Source organism: Echeneis naucrates, chromosome 9, assembly GCF_900963305.1.
Source record: "Echeneis naucrates chromosome 9, fEcheNa1.1, whole genome shotgun sequence".
In the NCBI taxonomy this organism is placed as follows: domain Eukaryota; kingdom Metazoa; phylum Chordata; class Actinopteri; order Carangiformes; family Echeneidae; genus Echeneis; species Echeneis naucrates.
Window position 1 is genome coordinate 22,061,924 of NC_042519.1, and position 21,435 is coordinate 22,083,358.

General features: G+C 42.2%; 2 protein-coding genes across 6 annotated transcripts; one reads left to right on the forward strand and one right to left on the reverse strand.

Moving 5' to 3' along the window:
• The first annotated feature begins 2,449 nt into the window (after positions 1 to 2,449).
• On the forward strand, positions 2,450 to 5,642 carry grsf1 (G-rich RNA sequence binding factor 1). 2 transcript variants are annotated; one of them, XM_029511253.1, is made up of 10 exons: positions 2,450 to 2,824; positions 3,308 to 3,449; positions 3,600 to 3,755; positions 3,846 to 3,980; positions 4,111 to 4,249; positions 4,335 to 4,432; positions 4,547 to 4,644; positions 4,755 to 4,890; positions 5,067 to 5,115; positions 5,509 to 5,642. In XM_029511253.1, exons 1-10 carry the CDS (start codon positions 2,612 to 2,614, stop codon positions 5,510 to 5,512), a joined length of 1,170 nt encoding a protein of 389 aa, XP_029367113.1. In that variant the 5' UTR covers positions 2,450 to 2,611; the 3' UTR covers positions 5,513 to 5,642. The 2 variants fall into 2 exon arrangements, with proteins under 2 accessions (XP_029367113.1, XP_029367114.1); XM_029511254.1 differs by lacking the exons at positions 5,067 to 5,115; positions 5,509 to 5,642 and having other exon boundaries at positions 4,335 to 4,455.
• A 563-nt stretch (positions 5,643 to 6,205) lies between these two features.
• On the reverse strand, positions 6,206 to 20,705 carry rufy3 (RUN and FYVE domain containing 3). Of its 4 annotated transcripts, none has more exons than XM_029511122.1 (18): positions 20,108 to 20,704; positions 15,461 to 15,634; positions 14,927 to 15,044; positions 14,652 to 14,753; positions 14,255 to 14,378; positions 13,496 to 13,560; positions 13,328 to 13,393; positions 13,172 to 13,241; positions 12,983 to 13,072; positions 12,816 to 12,899; positions 12,093 to 12,260; positions 11,511 to 11,608; positions 10,206 to 10,325; positions 8,869 to 8,998; positions 8,707 to 8,792; positions 8,593 to 8,620; positions 8,267 to 8,344; positions 6,206 to 7,762 (listed from the first exon to the last, which is right to left on the reverse strand). In XM_029511122.1, exons 1-18 carry the CDS (start codon positions 20,358 to 20,360, stop codon positions 7,619 to 7,621), a joined length of 1,998 nt encoding a protein of 665 aa, XP_029366982.1. In that variant the 5' UTR covers positions 20,361 to 20,704; the 3' UTR covers positions 6,206 to 7,618. The 4 variants fall into 4 exon arrangements, with proteins under 4 accessions (XP_029366982.1, XP_029366981.1, XP_029366984.1 ...); XM_029511121.1 differs by having other exon boundaries at positions 8,707 to 8,795; XM_029511124.1 differs by lacking the exons at positions 6,206 to 7,762; positions 8,267 to 8,344; positions 8,593 to 8,620; ... (2 more) ...; positions 10,206 to 10,325; positions 20,108 to 20,704 and adding exons at positions 10,439 to 11,294; positions 17,671 to 17,848.
• Positions 20,706 to 21,435: the final 730 nt, after the last annotated feature.

Consider the following 21,435-nt stretch of genomic DNA (forward strand, 5'->3'; position numbering starts at 1 on the left):
GTTTATACATTATAACCCAAACCTGGCATGCCCGGATGATTAAAAAGAAGCTTTACTCACTGAACACATAAGGAAGGATTTGTATTTGCACAGGGATCTTCATGAGAAAAAGTGACTAACCAGTTCTGTGATGGACTGGAAACTTGTCCTCTGCTAAATGCACACTCAGATATGATTGAAGGCAAAACTTTGAGTCTTTGAGTCCGTTTATAAACGACTGATTTTATGCTTTTCAGATTTTGCAGAGAAAGTTCCCTAGGCGTGGATCCACGGCCCTCCATCGGTCAGTTTCTGCTGCTGAAGTGCCCCAGTGGATGCTTTCAGAATGAATACCAGTGATTCATCAGCATTTTTTAAAAAGCAAACATAAGAAGAAGAAGAAGAAGAAGAAGAGACCAGTTTCCGGTACGAGCAGGAAAATGAACCTTGCATCTCGGACGGTTGTTTTCTGTCTCTTCGTGTAATCCCAGACTAACTCCATCCTGTTGAGAGCAGGGCTGTGTGGAGGCCAGACCACCCCCACCCCACATACCTCATCCTGCACAATTCTCGCTGTGTGATTTTTGTTTCGCTCTTTCTTTGCACATTATTCACACAGTCTCTCCTCATTTCATCCCTTCTGTTTGTTTCTGATCATTCTGTTACAAAGACATACTCCCATGTGTCTTCCATTTGTTTTCCAGTTTAGCAAAGAGTCCACAGGCAAAAACCTGGTTTCATGTAGTGTTCTCATGCAAAGTGCTTAACAAGCAGCCTTTCACTGGACCAGGCACTGGTCTAACAAGCAGGGATCAAAGTGGAAGACCTGCTCTGTCGGCTGATATATCAACCAGCAATATCTTCAAATGTTTGCCCGTTCCAGGTTCAGTAATCTCCAAATTTTCTATTTGTCTCTGTTGGTTTTCACTTTGAAGTGACTTGATGACACACTGAATCAAGATGTGTTTTTATCTGATTTATGGCACTTTTAACTCAAAGTCTTTGGCATTTGGTAAAACAAAACATGAAGCACCGTGCCAACATGAGTCAGGTCGGACATGTTTTCCCAGTTTCCTGATATTTTATGCAGACAGTGTTGGATCAATGATTAATTATAATCAGGTGATTGTCCCAGTGTAGGACAAATGTTCCCTGATTTAATGAGCTGTGTATTTGACCAGATATGTAAATTTTAATGATGTAAAATGATTCACAGTTTGGATATTAAACTACATTCACATTTCAATCCCACCGCAGCAGCATTTCACATAATATACATACAACTATCATATTCCTTTCTAGAAAATAGTCACTTTTGCCCTGGACATGATTGAACTTTCATTTTATCTCCCATATTCAGAATCAGAACTGTCTCTTGCTGCAGCTGGAACCAAAAATTGACTTGTAAATGGACATATTTGATCTCTGAGGCAGATTAGTGTGTGATGTTGTGGGAGACAGTGTGCTGATTCACAGGACTCAGCACTATCAGATAAACATCTCTGCTGTAACACTGAATTAAAGCACCTCTGTGTGACTGTGTCATATCACCCTGTTGTCATATCACCCTGTTGATATGACACACACACACACACACACACACACACACACACACACCATCCTAAGCTCTAGATGGCAGTGCACAAAAACCACTGACCCAGAGAGAGGAAGTACATCAGTAAGGGGAGTTAACGTCATGTTTCTAAGAATCTGACCGAATTTGACTTCCTGTGTGGCCTTCTAATTAAAATCTGACTGCACCAAACAATCAGAGAAGTCTTTGTGCCTTTCATGGTGAAATCAGATGGATATTATATGCAGATCAGAAGTATATTTTTTAAAAAGAAGTTTTAGCTGTTATTTGAGCGGGTATTTGAGGATCTTCATGTGCTCTTTAGTTTTTATTGAAACAAATCTACTATTAATAATAATATTCATGTGGTTTGTCAACATCATGATTACAATAAAGAAAAAAATCAGCCAAGTTGCCATCTGATGCCCTTTTTTCTTTCATTTTTTTATAAAGCTGGTTGTTTAAAGTTTAAGATCACAAATACGCAACATTTTGCTGGCTTTATTCACATTAACTCATTTTGTAAGTTTATGTTCAACCAAAATTACATTTATTGTCCCTTTCTGTCTGGGAAAGAATATATAATTTTATTGTTTTTAAATGTCAACAGTTAAGTTCAATAGATTGCAAATGTTTCTCAAGTTTGAAATCTGCAATCACTTATGTATCACATGATTTAGTGTAGTCTTTTATTTCAGGTATTGTTTCTGAGATTGTTTTATTGTTTTATTGAAAATGTTCCACTAAACTGCAGAACAAAAGCAGAAAGCGGTCTTTAAAGTTTTTATAAATTTTGTTTGATGATCGAGATTAAATTGTCTAGTTCCTGTTATCACTTTTATTTTGAAAAGCACCAACCGGACGTTGTCAGTCCACCGTTGCCAGCTTTACTTCTTTACTCTGCCCTTGACTGAACCCACGTGAGTCCGTCCACTTCCCGACTTCACCGAACCCGTCCGCCGGTAAACAGAACGGCCTCCATTCAGAGATCAACACGAACCAAACAAACAAAAACCCGGAGATCCGTGCTGCTAAGCTAGCCGCGTTAGCCTAGCCAACATGTCGGCCAGCGGCCGGTCCCTGCTGGTCCTGCTGCAGCGGTGTGTCCCGGTCCGGCTGACGGTACCGGCAGCCGCCCCGGTCCGGCTGTCGACCCGCTGCGGATTCCTTCACAGGCCGACCCGGACGGGCTGCGAGCGGAGACTCTGCCAGCCTCCGTCCGCTCTGGTGAGCAGCCGGCTCGGCTTCTGTACCGAGGCGAAGGACCGACAGGTGAGTCCCGGTCCGGTCCGGTCCGGCCCCAGAAGGTCTGGGTCTAATGCTGCCAGATTCATTACGCTGCGTTTAGAAGTACTGAAGAGAGAGTTTTTATTTTACATACCAGGGTCTGCCTGTGACCTGAGATTAACACAAACACAGAGACACACACACTCAGCCAGGGTCTGCCTGTGACCTGAGATGAACACAAACACACACACATACACACACAGAGACACACACACTCAGCCAGGGTCTGCCTGTGACCTGAGATTAACACAAACACATACACAGACACACACACACACAAACACACACTCAGCCAGGGTCTGCCTGTGACCTGAGATTAACACACACACACACACACACACACACACACACACACACTCAGCCAGGGGCTGCCTGTGACCTGAGCTTACACACAGAGAGAGAGAAACACACAGAGGCACAGAAGATGTAAACAAAACACAACAAAGCATGTCTGTTGCTGCCTTCCAGACAGGAGCGCCCGCTGAGGAAGAGTACCCGCCGCTGCCTGAATATAAGACGTACGAGGAGCCGGAGAAGGAGTTCTACATCGTGCAGGTCAAAGGTCTCCCCTGGTCCTGCTCGGCTCAGGACCTCCTGCAGTTCTTCTCCGGTGAGACTAATGCAGACTAACAGAAGCGGATTTAAATTATTCTCTAATCACCCGTTTACTTTGAGCTGACTACGGTCGGAAGTTTATTCATGTTATTGTTGAATGTTAAATCTAAAGTTGGCTCTACTGTGCGTGCTGTGTTGGGTGCAGAGTGCAGGATCCGTGACGGGGAGAAGGGGATCCACCTCACCGTGGACGCCCAGGGGAGGCCGTCGGGACGAGCCTTCATCGAGATGGAGCACGAGGCGGACGTGGGCAAAGCTCTGGAGAAGCACCGGCAGTACCTCGGCCCGCGCTTCGTCGAAGGTTCGTCTCGCTGCTGAAATACAACATGACCTCTGATCCTCTGTTAAATTTACAAATTACTGCTTCACGTCCTGCTCTGTGTCTCTGCAGTGTACGAAGTGACGAACCGTGTTGCTGAAGCCATCCTGAAGAAGACCCACCAGGACACAGCTGATAACTGGGTGGTCCGGCTCAGAGGCCTCCCCTTCTCCTGCACCGAGGCCGACGTCACCCAGTTTTTTTCAGGTAGACTGCAACTCTGTATCGTGATTATTTGGTTTTAAATTTAAATTTTAATCAAATTCACATTTTATGTCTGTCAGAAAAAATAAGGTGTAGCGCTTTAAATGTGCCTTTTCATGATTATAATTTTCAGGTCTGGATATCAGAGAGAACGGCATCACCTTCGTCACAGACTACAGGGGCAGAAAGTCCGGCGAGGCCTTTGTGCAGTTTTCCTCTCAGGAATCTGCAGCTGGAGCTCTGCAGAGAGACAGAGAGGTCATAGGAAGCCGGTAGGACACGACTGACGCACATTCACAACGAACAGCAGAACCTGAGTCACCGTGAGCTGCTTCATGTTCTGTTGTTGCTCTGCAGATACATCGAGGTGTTTCCCAGCAGGACGGATCAGATTTACTCCAGCAGGCGGAGGAAGACGACGACTTCGGCGTTCCCTCAGACTGGCCCCAGACCTGGTACAAAGCATGATCATCAATTAGTCAGTCTTTATTTGTGTTCACATTTAATAACATCACCGCTTTTTTATTATTAACACCATCATCAAGTTTTGCTTTTGTTTTTTGATCCAGATCTCTCTGCTCCACCACAATCCTCCCAGAGCTCAGAGCTCCATTACATCCACATGAGAGGTCTTCCTTTCCAGGCGTCCGGAGAAGATATCATGAAGGTAAAGATGAAGCTGACGACACACACACACTCCAGCAGTGAGATGCTGAAGCCGATGGCTCGGCTGCATTAGAGGACGTGATTACACAGCGTCTGTCTTTTCTCCTGCAGTTCTTCTTTCCTCTGGTCGTGTCGAAGATCCTGATTGAATACGGCCCCAACGGGAAACCGAACGGCGAGGCTGACATTTACTTCCGCTGCCACCAGGACGCCGTGACCGCCATGTCCAAAGACAGAATGTATATAGGTGAGACTTCAAGGCCTATTTAAAAAAGCAGGACTCGATATCAGCTGCTGATTTGAATTTATCTGTAGGAGAAATGATCAGATCAGGTATTTGGGAAGGAAACTGCTCCTGAGTTTGCAGATATTTAAATAAAAGTGAAGATTTGACTCATTCGAACTTTTTGTTTGTTTCTTCAGGAGGAAGATACATCGAGTTGTTCCTGAACTCATCAGACTCAGACTGCAGGTGAGAAACATCTTCCAGCCTAAATATAAACAGATTTCTTTTTATTGGCTTCATGTGCAGACACAACACATTTCTGCCAAAAAAAATAGTAATGGATTTAAAATGTAGTAAAATCCAACATCAAGTTTTCTGTCAACTCTTTCTCGCAACACAAACACATTACAGCAGGTCAACAATGGCGCCACACAAACACATACAACACAGCAGTGAAGTGGTTTGTCTGAGCGGGATCACTGAAATGATAAATCATCTTAATGGAACAAACAACACAATAATTCTGTCTCTTTGCTGCTTTTCTTTGGTAGAATTAAACAGACAGATGTGGTTGATATTGCTCTTCTCTGTTTACTTTCACTCTAAATGGGATTTAACACGTTGTGTTTTCTCTGGCAGGTGAATGCTGACGCACGGATGACAAACACACACACAGGTCCATTATATTTATTTTCTGGTCTGACCTGAATCTCAAATAAATATCCTTGTTGTCAAAGGAACAAACTGACCCCCTTTTTATTTACCAGGAGGTAGAATTATAATTGTTCTGTGTTACATCACTAAAGATTTAGAGTTGAGAAAGAACTTTGGTGTTGGTTGATAATCACTGAAATCAGAAACATTCAGATCATTTCTCTTACTTTTGTTGTGATAAAGACCAGAGAGAGGAAAGACAGAAAGACTAATTAAAAATGAATTTGTAAAAAGAAAAAATGCTATTTAATTCCTGAATCATTCAAATCCTCTGCACTGTGTGAATTTCAGTAAAGAGAACTGAAACTTCTCATCAGTTGGATTGTTTCTGCAGAATTTTATGAACTTTCACTGTGAATGTGAAACCTGATGTTGATGCAGTTTGAGAATCAGTTTCAGCTCGTTTAAATTATTTCACCTTTTAAGATGTCGACTGCTCAATTTTGAATTCCAGCTGCAATCGAATATTAGACCTGCTCTGCAATAGATGATTGTTTTTATATTTTACTTACCTAACAAACTAAAACAGATTCAGTTCACCTTGTAAAGGAAAATGGATTTTGTGATTTGGCACACACAGTCAAAGGAATCAATGAAAAGTGAACTCTCTGGACTCTTCGGGTAAAATTTGATAAAAGTTTATTGTCGATCTATGAAGCATTCTCCATCTCGTGTTAATTGGCAATAACAAAAACATGACAGGTTAAACTACATTTGCTCAGCTTTTACTTCTTTATCACAGAAAACAAAGAAAAAAAAAGAAGCCACTATAAAGATGCGCCTGCTTCAACCAAGGCCTGTCAAAGTGCTTTAATATGCTAAGATGCCCAGAAAAGGTAAAATGCTGCACTGTTGAGGAGAAAAACTCGACTTGTTAATGCCAGTGAGGAAATACTACACCCACAATATCCAGTTCTGTAAACTAGGAAACGCAAAGCATTCTGGGAAATATTTCCCTTGCTTTCGTGCCAACACAGTAAATATGATGCTACTTAGCTTAGCATAAGGACTAGCACGTCGACTCGTTTAACATGCCAACATTCAGATCTGACCTCTGACCTTTTGCTGCACGCTATCTTCCAGCAGTCCAACTTCACACGTGTACATGTTCTTTGTTTTGGTTTTGAGACAGATGTAACGTGTTTCTGTCAGACAGGGCCCTGCTAGCTGTTTCTATATGATCCCAGGTTTCCCTCTGAATCCTCAAACTGTTTTATGAATTCATGAGAATAAATTACATCCTGTTTGTTATTAGAAGCATCAGAGAAGTCTGGCAGGCTAGCTGTTTCGCTACATTTCCGTTCTTTATGCTAAGCTAAGCTAATCATCTCCTACACTTGACAAGAAAGCAAATCAACATATTTAATTTGAACTCATCTTTTGGGGGGATTAGATATGTCAGATTAATGCTAAACATTTTCACCACAACACTGTGGTGTAACAAATATTTGCCTTTTTCCTGGTCTTAGTTCTACAGTTTCCTAAACCTATTCGACACATTTTCTGTAGTTGTAAAAAGCTTTAAATACTGAAGATATGTGTGTTATATCATCGTATTTGGTCAAAAGTCTGATGATTGTCAGTTTTCCCCTGAATCTTGAGCCTCACGCAGTAAAATTTCATTAATCACGCAGACGCTGATTTGTATGTGATTGAAATCTTTTAAAAATTGAGGCTAAAAAAATAATGACCATATCAGTGATCCACTTAGTGGACACTGTGGAGTCACTCATGAGATGATTTTCCTGTCTTTTTTTTTTGGTCATTAATGTCCAACCAGGTACCACCAAGGTCAGCGTTTGTGCAGGCTTCCATAAAAAAAAACAAAAACAATCAAAAAAAAAAAAAAAACCACAGCAGCTCAACACACACTTTCAAACAGAAGCGAGAGTTTATGACCACAACAAGATTTGGCAGAAATAAAAACCTGCACACTGCTGACTCCCACATTTAAAACCACAAAGTCAGAAAAGTGCATTTCTGCAGCGCCAGCTTTACAAATCAAAGCCTCCGCAGTCCAGGCGTCCGGGTCGCCTCATGTCGGCGTTGAGGCGTACTGCTGCAGCAGCAGGGAGTAGCAGGCGGAGCACACCGTCTCTGGCAGGATGGAGGAAGGCAGCGGCAGCTCGTTGGACACGCAGCTCTCGCAGAAAACCATGCTGCAGTTTTTACACTGCTTCTGCAGGAAGGAAAAAAAAAATGCCAGCTGTGTCTTTAAAATGTGTATTTGTAGCTCCAGGTAAAAAAAAACAAAACACCATTTTTGACGGTACCTTCTGGTAAAAGCTGTTTGATGCTGTGTGCCTTTTTTTTTTTTTTTTTTTTGAGAAACTCAAAGAGCTCATGTGTTTGACTCACATGGAGACAAAAAACCAAACCTAAATGAATGTTCTTGACTGTGGGGAAAAATTCCTCTCTGATGGCTGTTAATGACTGAACAGAAACTAAAGGTCTTCGGTGCTGTAACTGAGTGAAAAAGAGAGAACTGAAGACTACATTTCTGCAGAATTGTGGAAACTTTCCATCTGAATGTGAAACCAGATGTTAAACACAGATTACAGATCACTTTCCTTATTTCTACACTTGTCAATCAAAATGTTTTTTTTTTTTTCCCTTTACTGAAATGTTAGTGTGATCATTTGCGTTGGATGAATGATATTTGCGTGTTTTAAAGCTTCAGTACCTTGGTCTTCAGGAGGGAGTCGTCCTGCTCACACATGGAGCACATGGAGGGGTGACTGATCTCCACGAAGGACTCGTCCTGCAGAGAAGCAGCCGTTAAATGTTTTGTTTGTCAGCCACATCAGTTAGACGTTTCTTAATTATGTTGCAGCAGCAGATACGCTGAACAGACCACAATGAATAATTATAGTAGTAGTAATAATTTCTCCATGACGGTTTAAAAATGCAGCAAAACATTTTATTGTTGTCATTCAATATTTGTGTTGAATGAAGGTTACAGCTTCGAATATTGATTATTCATAATAATAAAATCGGATGATTCTTCACCTGCTCGTCCTCATGATGCGACAGAGACCTGAAAAGAGGAGAAAAAAACGTCAGGATTTGAGGTTTTCTAGGTCACATTGTCATGTTTCTAAAAGAGGGGGCTGAAGTTCTTACAGACTGGAGCTCAGGCTGGTTTTGTCCTCCTGTTCACTCTGTAACTGGTCAGCCTCCGTTTTCACAGATGGGGATTCTGGGAGACGCTGCTGGAAGAAGACACGGTGACGTGAGCGGCGCCATCTTGGCTTTGAACGGTTCTTGAACTTGGCACAAACTTACTTTGGGTACATTCTCCGGGTTCCTCCTCTCCCTCTGATGGGTACTAGACTGTCTGGAAGCGACGCTCCGATGATGCTCGGCCCTTTGCTCTCGCTCTCGCTCTCTTCTCAGCTCCAGCTCCAGACTGGACCTGAAACAACACAAAGATCACAGTGATGACACCATCAGCTCTAAAATCCAAAACCGTCAGGGGCCCCAGAGGTCCCAGGTTTCCTCCACATAATACGAGGAATTTAAATTCAACTTATTGATTTTGGAAAAATTAAAGCACTTAAAAGGAAAATGTATCTGTTAAAAAGCCATCTAAGTTTCTGTCTACTGACCGACTGAGCTGAAGAGTGCTGGTTAGTTTCTGAGGAAATAAAACTACTGTGTATGATTAATACAACAGCTGTCGAACACCTGCTCCACTGTGGCTTCTTAGTTCAACAGTGACGACTATCTTTGTGAGCACAGTAAGATGAACTTACTGCGTGGGAGCGAGAGGGCAGCCTTGCCTTTGTATCCGTTTCTCTAATTTGAGCATTAACAGAATCTAAAGCCGTTTCAGGGCCTTGAGAATCACATGCAGGGAAACGAAAAGGTCAAATCTCAGGAGGCAGCCATGTTTCAGCTTGAAAGGCACAAGTAGTGTTTATCATCCTCAGTAAAACCAGGAATAAACTCTTCCACCTGGACTTTAACATCATCTTCCTGACAGGAGCCATCAGGCCTGCGGAGGCGCAGAGGCTTAATGTTTCACAACAGCTGCTGTAACAATAACAAAGACATGAAGCTGTTGGAATCTCATTTAATCTGTCTGCATCCTAAAAGGTTACCGTTTGTATTAAACACACTTTTTTTTGTTGTTGTTGTTGTCAATAAATTGGGAAACCAACTTCCCCTCGCTGTTCGTGTCTCTCGACCGCCTCTTCACTCACACATACATACATTCGTGGCTGGAAACTGCAGTTTGTTTGGTGGTGGTTGTTTTTTTATGTTATGATCTTCTGCAGTGTATTAAAGGTCCCATATTTATAAAAGGCAGACCTTTGTGTACTTTGACTAAATCAGATGTAGGTTCTGTATCACAGTTCCAATGCTCAGAGCCAATATTTCAATATTCACAAAGCGGCCCTTAAATTTGCTGTTGAGACTTCCTGAACTTTGTGATGTCACAGCGCCTCAGTAACATACATACACGCTCTTTTCTGGGGTAAAACTGCATATCTATTTAATGCTGTAATGGGTCCTGTAGCTCAAAATAAACTGCAGTTTCACTGAAGAAAACGGCAGAGCGGCTCGCTGATGCGCCGGATTAACGATGAACCTGAAAACAGAAGGTAGAAAGACTTTACCTGTGTTTCCTCAGCTGCTCCACCTCCACCTGCAGACTTTCTATTTTGTCTCCAAACTCCTGTTTGAAGAGCCGGTTGGCCTCTACGGCCAGATCCCTCGCCTTCTCCGTCTGTTTGCATCTGGTGTGGGGCGAGTGGGTTAACACAAACTCATGGTAAAATGATAACTTGATGGGAGGAGGAAAAAAAAAAAAAAAAAAAAACATAGTTGGAAAGAGGAGAGGGGAAAAAAAAAAGAAAAAGAAAGGTCTAAAGAGTGAAACCACCAAAGGAGACTTTGGCCAAAGAAGATGATGCAGGCTGCCATTTTGTTTATTGTTTTATTAGCCTAATGATTACTACAGTTTACACCAATGTTATGATCACATACAATTCAAAATTAATAAATTAATTTTGCCCTTTTCTTCTGACTTTACCCTGCTCCTGTCCTGACCTGTGACACGCAAATGTGGATCAATAGTTCCTGGATCAGGCCCTCAACCTCAGTTCAGAATCGGTCAGTCTTTGTTGGTGGAGAATGAATAAAGCACCTTCTTTGGTGTTGGTTGAATTCACCATGATAATATTACATGAAGTTCACTGCAGCCCAAAATATCCAGGATGTCTCTGTTGGCACATAAACCACCATCCTAAAAATGCCACCGTTGTCTACTTGCCTTGTCTTTGCCGAAAAAAGTTAAATAAAATAAAAAATAAAGCCTTAATGGGGTGTTTTTAAGAAATGCCTACCAAATGAAAGTATAACCCTGATGTGACGAACACATCTGTCAGAGAACACAAGGACCGAGGGCGAAAAGGATCGGTTCAGTCCACACTACTCAAAGCTGATGTTGGAGAGCCACTGCAGGAGGTCGTGGGAAGATGATTTTTTTAATATTATTATTATTTTCAACAACAAAGGAGCATCGTACAGAAAAAGATAACATCCTAGTTTGGTTATTTCTATATTAGGCAGGGTTGTATGTTTATTCAGGTTTATGAAAGCAGTCAAGGAGCAGGGAGGGGGCGGGGCGCCACTACTGCTGCAGCTGGAGCAGCTTCCCTGCAGCCGAGTTCAGGTTTCTGGCCTGTTTCACCAAATGTTTCTCACTGGTTTGAAGACAAAGGGTAAATAAATGATAGAGGAAAATATAACGGGAATGAGAGTGAAGGGGGAGAAATGACAAACAGGACGGCAGGAGATGTTTAAGTGAGTGATACCAGTTCACTGCAACTCAAGTGTCTAATTTTAGTGTGTAGTTAATTCTCCTAAAAAAGAAATCTGTGGCGGTGTGTGTGTGTGTGTGTGTGTGTGTGTGTCCTCACCTGGTCTCCAGCTGTTTTACAGTCCCTGACATTTGGTTTATCTTCTCCTCCAGGCGAGCGATGACTTCACTCTTCTGTTTGGAGCTGGCGTCTGCACTCTGAGGAAGATGACACGTTTGTCAGTCAGGAGGTGTCCCTCCTCAAGCTCATGTCATCGTGCATGCTGGCAGTCTGGAGAAAGTCTAGAACGGAGGTCACCTACAGGAGGACCACAGTCTGGATCTATGTAACCAATGCCTGCACAGGTTTTCTGGTCTTTACTGGTCACATGCCGTTGAGCAGCCAATTGTGCAACTCGATCCAGTGAGTGCAACGCAGAGACACACTCATATTGTGTGACGTGGTGATGGCAAAGAAAATGAATGCATCCAGATGTTCAGTGGATTTGATGTGAGTGCAAAGTGCAGTGAATTTACCATTTAACACAGTACTGATTAAATCTGCTTCATCAATATTCATGAAACTTTTCTGGATGATGGATTTATGTGTCGGGCCCAATAGAGAAAATGTGTGTTTTACAAAGAGGAAGCGGTGGCTTGTCAGAGCAGCAGCTGCTGATGATGAACAGGATCAGAGCTTTACCTGCGACTTGTGGCTGAGCTGTTGGTTGATGGTGCGGAGATCATCCAGCTGCTGCCTGAGCTCCACCAGAGCATCCTGCTTCTCACAGATGTCTTTCTCCAGCATCTTCATGGACAGCTCCATCTCCTGCTTCATCCCGATCTGCACCTCCAGCTCCTTCTCCACATCCTGCACAGACGACAGCCTGAAGGTCAGACACGCACTTCGCAACCACAAAGACTAAGGTCCTCACTCTAACTGCAGGAAAAGTCAAAAATAAAGTTCAGAGTTTTCTTTTATACGCAACTAATCTCCAATCACATCTGTTGACTAAAACACAAGACTGTGGTTCAAAACATAACAGCATAAACACTGACTGAAATATCAAGATATTTTTGTCTAATGACTGTAAAACTGACTGTAAAACACAACACACATACACAAGCTCTTTCTCTAATAATGATTATTACCATGTCAAAGCCGTGTGTTTGTATGTGCTATTGGCTCCTCATAGATCATTCATGGGTCATTCTCCCACGCTTTCATTTATTTTACTGACTTTGTTTTGCCTTCTTTTACGTGTTCTGTGTTTCTTTATTGTACATTATTTCACTCGTCCCATCATCACTTAATAAATGGCCAAATATAAGCTAGTAAACTGTGAGAGCATTCTGTGCCTCGACACCATCAGGGTCTAATCGTTGCTCAAAGCTGATCCATCATCAGTAAGAGCCCTAAACGCACCAGTCGAAGCAGAGTTTCCTCTTTGAGCTGCTTGCGTGTTTCGCCCAGCACTTGTCCGTCTGCTGCCGAGTCGCTTCTTAACGCCTGGAGGAAACAGGAATTCGTGAAATAAGAGTAAAAAGCAAAATGTGTCTGTCCCCATCCAAGCTTTCTGATTAACCAATCACCTTTCTGGACTCCAGGTGATACGAGCTCTCCTCTTTCACTCTCTCCACATCTTCTTGTAGGGTGATGATCCTGTTGTTTGCCACCGCGAGCTGCGTGGATAGAAGTCAACAAAACGGTTCTTGAAAGAAAAGAACGCCAGCGGCTGCACAGAGACGCAGAAACGAGGCTGAACTCAGATTGAGACTCACCTCCTCTGTTAGCTTTGTGTTGGACTTCTCCAGAGCGTCCACCTTGGCCTGGAGGGCATTTACTGACGTGCTACAGACAGACAGAAACAGCACTTGAGTCACAGAGCTAACGGACCTGCTGAACCAGATGAAGAGTGCGAGTCGACTTGGTGAAACCTTAAATGTCTGTTCAGCTCCTCCACATAATTCTTCTGGTCCAGAATAGCTGTGATCTGACCGTCGCTGAAGGAGCAGAGGGAGAAGACACTTGATTTTCTGCTTCTCCTCCTTTATAAACGGGATATCTTTGGGTTTTGTTGTTAAAGGTCAAGAAGCAGCACTCACCCCTCTGCACTCTTACTACTGTGTCCACCATCTTTGAGGTACATTGAGAAATCAATCACCCCGACCTGTGGAAGTCATTTAAGAAGACAAAGAAAATCAACGGTGACAGAAACTGATGTTTATGTGAGAAAAAATAAATAAATAAAAATTTTGCATCATTGCTCATGCGAATCAGAATAATTTGGGATAGGCAAGGTTTAATACACAGTCTCAAATTAACGAGGTTTATTATGACGCAGGATTGACTTCGACCTGGCAAACTGCCCGTCCTTCCAGAGACTCTGGCCCCGTCCCCGAATTGACAACTAATCGTGCATGAAGCCGAGGAGTCTGAGTGGTTTGGTTGTTTTAGACCTGCACTATGAGGTAGATTATTTATGATGGGACAGTGTGGATAGAGCGAGAACAGAGAGAGGGGGATGACGTGCAGCAGAGAGTCCAGCTGGCTGGGAGTCGAACCGAGGAAACGCCTGCTGTGAACATATGTGCCCCAAACCACTTGGCTATTAGGTCACCCCTCCAACTGTGGACAGTTTGAAATCCTTGCTTATACTGTAAATCCCGTGCTTACATAAATTACTTCATTTTCTTATTCTTAAGATTAAAAGTAAACTATCCTGCTCACAGCTCACAGTATATTTATGGACAACTGAAGCAACAGATTCGCCTGCATGAAAAGTTAAAGCCACCATAAATCTGTTTGAGTCCTGACCTCATTGTGATGTAGGTCTGTCTTATTTTGGAGGAAGTGATAGTAACCTGTGAGTCAAGGTCCTCTCCCTTCATACACAGATTGGCATCGATGACGTTGAGTCCGACGAGCAGTCCAGCAATGACGGCTCCCTCCTCCTCCATCATCAGCGCGTTTGGCTCATAGAATTCACTACAAGAGGAGAGCCAAGATACTGTCATTGTTGTTAAAGGATAATGACCTCATTTAACTTGCACTAAAAAGGATTCTCACTGCCAAAAAAAAAGGTGCCCTGAAACATAAACTACAATGTAAAGTTGAGGGATTTGGACATGTTTTAGTGAATTTGAGACAGACTGATTGAGACCTTATTTTTAAAGCTTCTAAAGATTTTCCAGGACCATTATCTAACTTGGAGATTTCTTTAAATGTGTGTTTAAAGATTCATTTTAGAGTGGTAAAAACCTGAGCAGGTCCTTTCTGTTGATGATGGTCTTCATGTAGTCGGACAGCTTCTTCTGCATTAAGGCCAGTCGTAACCAGGCACGTCCTCTGCCTAAAGGAGTTCTGTAATCCGACAGGGGAGTGGGACATAAATACACTTGAAATCAAACAACTGAAACACAACACACACAAAAAAAACCCTACTTATTATAATCTTAAATAAACAAAGGCTTCTTTTAACTGACATAATTCTTGTGTCTTTTAACTGTTTTTCATCATTCTGTGCAAAAACTCACTTGAGGCCAGGCAGGTCTTTTACGCTGGCAGTGATCTCTCCTGCCTCGGGCGTCAGCTTCTCCACCAGCTCCAACGCCCCCCAGAAAGACTTGTTCTGTCCCAGGAAGGTTTTCTTAGCTGATGGTGGGGACACAGTTTTATTTTAAGGAAGTCAGGTCATTGAGTCATCATTCTGGATATAAATAAATAGCAGAAACTAACCAGAGACTATTCTGGTGGACAGACAGGACACACAGACTCGTCTAATACTTTACATCTCTTACATCGATTTGAATCTGATAGATGGTCAGTGATGACAGTGAAATCTTTTAAGGCATCTTTGGACTGAGTTTTTTTGTCATTCACAGCATAAATTGAACTTGGTTGTATTACTTTAACTACTTTAATTTAAAATTGTCAATGTGTTTACCACAGACCTCTGAATATCTTAGAAAAAAGGATGATAACATTGTCTGGTTGGGAATATGTACAAAAATAATCAAATTAAATTATATGGTGACTGTAAGAGCCTGTAACAGAGATGTTTGACGTACTTTTGAGCCCGTGTTTCAGGCAGTGCTCCATCACGACAAAAAACTGCTGGAGGGGTGCATAGTCCGAGTCCAGAGTGCGTCCCAGGTTGAGGGCAGACTCAATCAGGCCCTTGATGCTCAGTTTGGCCATGTTCATCAAGTTAAGCCTTTCGATTGCAATGGGATCCTTCGGATCTGAAGAAAACAAACAAAAAATAAATAAATAAGTGACGATACTGATGACACAGACACAGCGGCAAGAATGAGTCAGGGGAAAAACTATTCAGTTCCATGTTTTCTTCACTAGAAACATCCAATGAATTGAAAGTGATGTAATCAATGTTTTTACATATGAAACTGTTCAAAGAGAAAAATCAATCTTGGGTTCTATATCTGTAAAGAGTCAAAATCTGTGTTATGACTTAGAACTGAAATGAATTTCATGCGAGGCTAAAACAAGGCAGAGACTGTAAAGAGGACACCTGGCACTTAATGTTGGGTATGATCCATCTACACATGTGCACCTCCTCCATTATTCATGTAAAGTACACAACAGATATTGAGGAGCTTTCAGCCGAGGAGTTTGTTGACATCATTAAACATTCATCCATTTGGTCTGTTGTTTGCATTTTCACAGATTTTTGGTACCAAACATGGAGATTTGACATTTTGTGGGTCAGTCTGGATCAGGACTCTCAGTTCTGATTGAATTTGAGAAGTTTTCCACATTACAGGCGACTGCAACGTACAGTTTGACTCTTGGATGGTTTCATGAAAGAAGACAGCTGGTTAACGAGTAATACTTTATTTTTTGATCTGTTTAAATCATCTCTGATTACAAAAACGCAACAGGAACACAACTTTAATTCAGATTTTGTGCATATCAGATAAGAAACAGGTCAAACCAATAAACCGTTAGAGTTAATGATGATGATTATAATGAAATTTCATGTGAACATTTAGAAAATCAAATCCTGCGAGGCTGGATGCTGGTGAGGGGGTTGGGCCTGGACTCAGGTTGCAGGCTGATGAGTGTTTCATTGAGACATTACAAACTTAAGGAAATCCTGACGGCTGGTTTTAAGGCTCACTTTCTGAATACCAACTGTGAGGATTTCTTCTTAAAGCTGATTTATGATTAAAAGAAGACATAGACATCTACCTTTAGACTATATGAGACCTTTAAGTACCTGAGCGAATCAAAGCTGGACAAATTATTTCACTAATTTAGTCTATAAAAAGTGTTTGTGTTAAACACTTCTAAAACCTGTGAGTAAAGGAAACCAGATTTCCCTTTAACTGGAGAATGTGCAAAGTTCAAATATAAATGTCTTCTGAAAAACTAAGATTATTGATTTAATTTAGCAACTAGACCTTTCATAATTTTGCAGTGAAATGACAGCAAAAGGAAATTTGATCAGATGGGATAAAATTACAACTGCCAAGTGAAAAATTAAATATTGACCCCCCCCCCCTTGATAAGAAGAGCCATCTACGTCAACAGTCTGAATAGTCCTCAGTAGCATCATCAGAGTCAACCATAAATCTGCTGTAGGGCTTCAGTGTAGAAAAGTCTGAACTGCCTCCTTTTCTTAGACAAACTATGTGCAGGCCTGGTTTGTGCGGAGAAGGCGTGGCAGCAAATAAGGAAGTCTGTACAGATAAAACCTTATCTGTTGTATTGATCAGCACACAGCAGATATTTTGATTTCCATCAAATTCAAAACCACAGCAACAACACCTACTACGACAAATGCTTATCTGTTAAAAGCAACACGTGCCTGCTGTCAAATTTAAAAATCTGTAGTTGAATTCTGTTTTAAATAAACAACATACATATCTCTTATTTCTAAGGCTCAAGGGACGCTAAAGGAGAAAGAGACACCAAATATTAGCCATAAAATTATTGTTGTCAACCTGATTTAGCATAAGCTCAATAAATCCGCATGAGAAAACAACCTGCACTTCCTGGTTGCTTTCTTTCCCATCCCTGCCCTATTTACAGGCAGCATCCTGCCGTGACTCTCAGCACCTCTGAAACTGTGTCCACCATGACACAGCTCTAACAGGACGCACCACCACAGTTCACTAGGTGAACCATGCGGTGTCGAGGGACCTTGTGTAACACCACGCCCAAACAGAGATCCCAGTGTGGCTGCAAAAAACATAAACAAAAAAAAATAAAATAAAATAAAATCCTCCTCAGACGCTGAGCTAATCTGTCCCATTACCTTCATGTGCCGGCTCTGGGTCTGGGGTGAGGGAGATGTCGTTGAGCTCGCGAAGGCAAAGCCACTCGCCATCGACAGACACGCGAAAGTTGCAGAGATAAATAGTCTCCCGGGCAGCCTGGGTGATCTTGTCAGTAGTGGAAGTCGGGGTTTCGCTCTGGGGCGTCAGATCAGACATGATGACTCAGCTGATGTGAGGCTAAACCAACACCACCGAGGGAAAAAGGCGTAGTAGCTTTTGTTCCAGGAGCCAGTAAAGGCCCCCCTCAAAAAAAAAAAAAAAAAAAAAAAAAAAAAAAAAAAAAAGGGGGGGGGGGAAGAGAGCTCGGAAAGAAGAGGGAACCAGAGAGGATGAGACTAGCATCAAAACAAAAGGGGAGAAAAAGGCCAAGACAGAACAGGCCCACAGCAGGTGTTTGAAAGGCTGCTGCTTCTCCTCCTCTTTATGCCTGCATCCTTCTCCCCTGCTTCTTACAACTGGGTGAAATGCCGTCTTGAAGAAAGGCTGCCCTGCTCTCCTCCTCCACCGCCTCCTCCTCTTCAACCTCTTGTTATCCCTTTTGTGCAGACTGGGAACTTAAAATGCAAGAGAGCACCGTGCTGCTAAATCACAGCCCTCCTCCGGTCAGCTTCACACCGGTTCACTCTGATTGGGCTGCCTGTGCACCGCAGTGAATGCACTGGGTGGGTGTCGACCAAGATGGCTGACAGTAGTGCTGGGTACAGCAACACATTGTCACGTGAGCAGATGGTGCATGCGTAAAAAAAAAAAAAAAAAAAAAAAAAAAGTGGCGGGGGGGTGGGGGTCCCCAGAGTACCCAGGCAATGCTAATGATGCAGCAGAGGACTGATGGGTCTCTCAAGCATCAACAGCTTCCCTTGACCTGAAACAGGCTTGTTATTTGACAAAGCAATTATTGAATGGGCTGCAGCAACAGAGCAGAACACTGCGGCTGCGAGCAACAAGGGTGATAAGGCCAAGTGTCCTGGATGTAAATGGTTACTGTGACATTTTCAATTCACTTTACAGAGACCGGGAAAAAAGAAAAACACCCACATAGCAGTACTGTTTCTATAGAATGGGCACATCGTATTGAATTCAGATTACTATACCTACAAATCAACAAATCAGTCAGTGTTGATTTATTGCTGCTACAACTGTAAGGATAACTGAAAAAATAAATAATCTCTCAGAATGAAGAAAAGTCAACATTTAAACTTAAGTGACTTATTACTTGAAAATCAATTATTACACGTCGAAAAAGGACTGTTGAAAGTCCAACGAGAGCTGACCTATAATAGGTAATCACAGCATCACAGGATCTCTCTTATTGTTGAGCTGGTTCAATCAAAGAAATGCATTCATGTTAAATAGATAAGACGCAAAAAGGTTTTTGTTTATTTGTTGTTGTTTTTTTAAATCAAGATCTTAATTAAGTCAAATCTCTGTCGTGAGTATAATTGTATTGTATCTGTTTGAGATGATAACCGGTGCTAAAAACATTTGGATGAAATATAATATTTCAGATTTGAACTGCGGGCAGCACAGTGTCATAGTTGTGAACGCTGTAGCTCCACAACAAGAAGGTCGTAGGTTTGTCTCCCGGTCTGAGACCTTTCTGTGCGGAGTTTCCATGTTCTCCCCGTGCCTGCGTGAGTTTCCTCCAGGTAACCTTCCAAAGACATCATGTTTAAGTTAACTGGTGACTCTAAATTTTCCGTAACAATTCCAATAACAATGAAAAGTAGTTGCAAAGTAGATAGTATCATTCACGCTCTATTCTTTTCTAGTCTATAAAGTGGTTACTATTTTGAAAACTGCTCAACTATTTCCTTGAGCTCAAGATAACACAATCAAATTATTTGTTGTGTGAACACGTATAAGATAAGAGGCAACATTTTACTCAGCTAAAAACCAAGTGACCAGTTTTAGTCGTCCAGGATAAGCCAATTTCAGATTCACCCAAATCTAACATATTTACTTCCATACAGGAACAGAGAGAGAGAGATAGAGCAATGGAGCATTGTTTCTGTTATGGATGAAAAGAACATAAAGTTAGTTTATCTGAGAGAAAAGCAACTAAGCTGTAAACTTTCTGCTCATTTGAGACAGTAAATAACTGTGAAAAACTTTAGTTTGACTTCTGAGCTCATCTGAAGTCAACCATAACCATCCAACAGCAGGAACATCATCATCTGTGTTGACTGATCGACATGACATCTGACATTTACTGACATGAGAGGTAATCTTAGTTTTCTTGAAAGGGGAGGAAAGTTGTTTGTTTAGACACAAACTGAGCTAACTACTTTAGCAAGCTAGTGAGCAAAGCAAAGCTAACAGCGTAAACGCGTTTGTGTTTTTCTAAGTTAAAAGAAGGTGATGGTTGTTATCAGAGTCGTGGTGTGGCCTTTTAAAAGGAACTTTATTTGCACTCACTTCTGCGCTTTGACTGGAGTCTTTCAATCTGGAAGTCATACTGTCGGAGGGAAGTCGGTGAGACCGACCCGGGCTTCCCGAAGCGCAGGTTGGAGGAGCTTAAAGCCTCCTTGAAGTAAATCACGGATGTCGGGGAGAGAGTCTCGTCCGGACTGTCAACGTGTCCGTTTTCATCCGATGAATTTTGTCTCCCACAACTTTCTGAACCCTCTGAAGAGCCGAGCGGAGCCGAGTCCGCCGGGAGCTCCGCCATCCTCCTCCTCCTCCTCCTCCTCCTCCTCCCCCGGTCAAACTCTCTTCATGTGACCGGAGGGCGAGCTGTCGGTCAGCGGTCAGCTAGCCAACTAGCTAGGTACAGTTAGCTTACTGCGGCCATGCACCGATGTGAAGATCCGTTTGGTCCAACATCAAACCTCCCCCGACACCCGGTGACACCAAGCCTATCCTCCCGTCCTACACAGCCTCCACTTGGCCCGGAACTAGCCGGGTTTTAGTACTTCTTGGTCAAATCTTTTGCTAATTTCGCGACAGTTCGTCTCAGCCTTCCAGCAGTGCCTTTACATGACCAGAAACAGTTCAACTGGAGATGACCTGCTGAGTGAGTTTTCTGCGCTTTCTGCTCCCATGATTCATTGCGACAGCCGTCGGCGGCTTGAAGCACTTGCTCCTCTTCCCGTTTTAAAGACTCTCTGGTGAGCGGCGGCCATCCTGCTTTACTGACGAGCCCTTTTCTTTTTAAGACAACAACGCAGCTTAGAGGAAAACAATAAAACTACATTTTTTTTTTACCAACAATTAAAAATCCGAGGCATCAACTCAGAGACTCAGAGATGGAAAGAAAGTACCGATACTCCTTGTCAAATATTACTCCAACACAAGTAAAAGTAACTTAGTCAAAATATTACTCAGGAAACACAGGACGGGAAAGTAGCTTTATTGTCATTGTAATTAAAATGTCATCATTATATCCACTAACTTCACAGAAAAATTTAAAACAAGAAGAAAATGTGTGTTATACTGCATTTAAAGGCCTGGGCTCATTACAGGATGGAGCTTGGTCCGTTGTCATGGAGACAAAGAGGTTCAAAGGTCAGCTAAAACACCAGGAAGTGTTTTTGATTTTTTAAACTTTTAAACTTTCTGTAAAGATGTAGACTAAAACCAAAACCTGTTTAAGATCATGTGTAGCTTAATTGTTTAATAAATAGAGAACAATGCACATTAAGTTGTGTTTATTATTTTTGGTGACGATGAATTGCTTGAGTTGTTGTACAATTTTGCACATTTTAAATGTCATTCAGGTGTTCTAGACATTTCAGAGAAAAGCG